Source organism: Pteropus alecto, unplaced genomic scaffold (assembly GCF_000325575.1).
Source record: "Pteropus alecto unplaced genomic scaffold, ASM32557v1 scaffold78, whole genome shotgun sequence".
In the NCBI taxonomy this organism is placed as follows: domain Eukaryota; kingdom Metazoa; phylum Chordata; class Mammalia; order Chiroptera; family Pteropodidae; genus Pteropus; species Pteropus alecto.
This window is the reverse complement of record NW_006443124.1, coordinates 16,240,036-16,243,291: the sequence shown is the minus strand read 5'-3', so window position 1 is coordinate 16,243,291 and position 3,256 is coordinate 16,240,036. Positions and strand designations below refer to the sequence as shown.

At 43.9% G+C, this 3,256-nt stretch overlaps 1 protein-coding gene across 2 annotated transcripts in view; it reads right to left on the bottom strand.

The window, feature by feature from the left end:
* Nucleotides 1-3,256, bottom strand: part of MRNIP (MRN complex interacting protein) — a 14,011-nt gene that overhangs the window by 9,383 nt on the left and 1,372 nt on the right. For both annotated transcript variants that reach the window (XM_015598057.2, XM_006923360.3), the window contains exon 2: nucleotides 2,008-2,067. In XM_015598057.2, coding sequence (XP_015453543.1) covers nucleotides 2,008-2,067 — 60 coding nt within the window. The remainder of the gene's footprint in view (nucleotides 1-2,007; nucleotides 2,068-3,256) is intronic.

Sequence of the window (3,256 nt, the reverse complement as noted above, 5' to 3'; positions counted from 1 at the left end):
CGACCTGTAGTTCCTCTTCCATAATAACCCATATCTGGCCTAACCAGTACGGTGTAGGCTCTCCTGCATGGCAGAGGCCACCGCCTGAATACTAAAATGCATTCTCCCCTTATCTGGGCAGAAACTAGAGGACAGTTCCCAGTTCCCCTTGCTATCAGGTGTGGCCATGACACTAGATTCTTTCCAGTGGAATGTGAGCCACTCCCAGGTGTGGCCCCTAAAAGCCTTCTGGTAGCTCCTCAATGCTCTTGCCCCTTTAAGTGAATGGCTGGAGGCAGCAGGAGGCAAGCCTCAGGGAATAACAGAACCTCAAGACAACAGGAGCCTGGGTCCCCAAATGACCAAGCCAAGAACAGCTGCCCTGCTGGCCTCAACCCCTCCTAGGACTGTTATAAGAGAAAGAGAAACAACTCTCACTGTGTTAAATCAGCATCATTTTGGTGTCTATTTGTTACTGAGACCTAGTCTACCATAAATCATATATCACCGAACAGCATGGAGGTGGTGGGAGGACAGCAAAGTCTCCCAAGGGAGTACTCAGAAATACTCGCCAGATACCTAAGACAAGCAGCAGCCACTCTGCCGGGTGTTTGCCAGCCCCGGCTTCCAAGTCCCAGTCTCGAGGTAGGCCTTAGCAGCTGTCCTTGCTGACTGATGGCCTGATCGTCCCCACTCCCACCCTCCCCCAGCTGACTGGCCCAGAAATGGATATCTGAGTTAGCAGGGCCAATCAGGTTACTTCTCCCAGGGTTGATAATTGGGACTCAGCTCGTCCAGCTGGCTTGAAATGAGATTCTGTGGTCTGTGAGTGGAGTGTGTACTGTAAACTGTCTCGGAAGAGAGAGGGAGGGGAGGAGAGGAGGAAGATATGGGGAGAAACGGGGAAAGGAGAGGGGGGAAGGGGAGGAAAAGGTGGCCCTTGCAAGGTCTGCAGCTTTTCCATTCTTGGAACCGGTTCTTCATGGGGTCAGGGGTGAAGTGCCTTCCTTGGACCCCCCACAAGATACCCCATTAGCTTGCCAGTACATGTTTTTATTTTGCTGAAGGCATTCTGAGTGTTTTTTGTTTTTCTCTATTATTTGCAACTAAAAAAACCTTGGTTGAAAGATATCCTCTGAAACAGCTATTTAACTTCTGGAAATTTGTCCTAAGGAAATAATTGGTCAAGGGATGAAAGAGGTATTTGTAAGAAGCTGCACTGCAGAGTTGTTCCTGACAACAAAAACACCAACTGGAAAACAGAACGGCCATGTGGGGCCTGGCCTTTGTTCACTCGGCAAGTATTTACTGGGTACTTAGCACGTGCCGGGTACTTTGCTAGGTGCTGAGGGTGCCAGTCAGTAAAACAGGCAATGCCTCTGTTCTCATGGGACCTACAGTCTGAGATGAACAAGAGTCATGTGAACACACTCTGACACAACTTCTGATCAGGACAGTGAGAAGAGCCGCAACCAGCACAAAGGCCCTGGGCAGGGAGCAGGCTGGACTGCTTCCAGGTCAGAAGGAAAGGCCCTGAGGCTGAAGGAGGAGAGTGATGTGAGGAGGCTGCGGTGGGTGGCATCAGGGACTGGAGCAGGTGACTGAGAAGCTCTGTCATCTTCTTGCAGGCCCCTGCACTTTCCTTCCTTTGTGCCCAGTCTAGTTTTAAATTATGTGTATGCATGTGTGCAAGTATGTGTATGTGAACTAGTTTCTCTTCCCCTCCCACTGTGAGGGCAAGAATGACGACTGTCTAACCTTCCAAAGTCTTTCCTGCAGCTGGCACTAGGAGGTGCCAGCTCAACAAATACCTGCCAAATGAGTAAACAAGTGAAGGTACATTCCAGGCCTTGCTCTGTCCATTTCACTTCCTGAAGGAATAGTTGCCTGGGGAGCAGGAGCTCCATACCTAGTGAACTTGACCCATGAAGTGAAATGCCAGGATTCTATGAGAAACATGCTTCTGTGGGGCTGGGACCCACCTGCTTTCTGGCATGAGTATTAGATGCCCTGTTTCTTGGGACTCACCCGCAAAAATGACTGCTTCTCTCCACAAGCTTTGCATGTCCATTTGTGACTCTTCTTCACCTACAATAAAATTTCAGAAATACAGCTTAGATAATTATTAAAACATGTGGAACTGGATTAGAAAAAAAATAACTTGAAAAGATCAATGGAAAAAAATCCAGAGTTCAGAAACAAACCAACACAAACATATGAAAATAAGTGAAGAAAGAACAGACGACTTAATGAGCAGTGCTGGGAAAACTAGCTACCCACATGAAAAAAAATCAAGTTAGATCTCTACCAGGTGTGGTTCTCAAAAACAATTTCATAACATTTAATTTTGATTCTTGATAAACCTGACTAGATGGGTTCTCTTGTAACGTGATAACTTACACCCAGTTTTAAAGCTGGAGAATCACTACCAGCATTGGCATAAAAGTGAACAACAAGCCAAGGATCCCCACTGTTACTTACCAATTTTAACCAATTAAATTGTAAAAGAGAAGGTAATAAAAGGTATGAAAACTGGAAAGGAGAAAAAAAAAAAACTATCATTATTTATAGATGACATGATTTTTTAAAAGCCTGAAAACCCAGGAGAATCAAACGAAAAACTACCAAAATCACTAAGATAATCTAATATAGTGGCTGTTTAAAAATTACTATAGCTTCAAAAATTAAAACAGCCTTTATATAAGCAAACATCTATTTAGAAAAACAGTCCATTTATTATAGCAACAAAGACAATGTTATTGATGGGCACCGAAGTTGCTTGAAGAAATAGAATGAGACAGCACGTTTAACATAAATATTTCTGAATTGGTTCATTAAAGTTACTATGATTAATATAATCTTAATACAAAAATCGTAAGGACTTTGGGGAGGTAACCACCCAAATTCTAAGGAGGATGAGTTGCATCTACTACAAATGTAAGTGGGTATATGCCACGATTTAGCAATTCCACTTCTCAGCATCTATGTTCAAACTTCATAAAGCACTGTGTATTTTCTACGGACACATAAGTAAGAAATGCATTAAAAAAATAAGTCTAGAAGGACACACAGTAACTGGTGAGTGGCTAGCTCTGGGGGGTGAAGAAAGGTACTATGATTTAACAGGCTCTTTGCAATTGACAGGCCTCTGCCACTTCTTTGACGGAGAGGCCACTTAATTTCTCTGGGTTTCAGTTTTCTCACATCCGTAAAATGAAAATGATACCTAATTCAGAGGTTGTTGAAATTAAATGTGCGAAATTGCCTAAAACAGCAG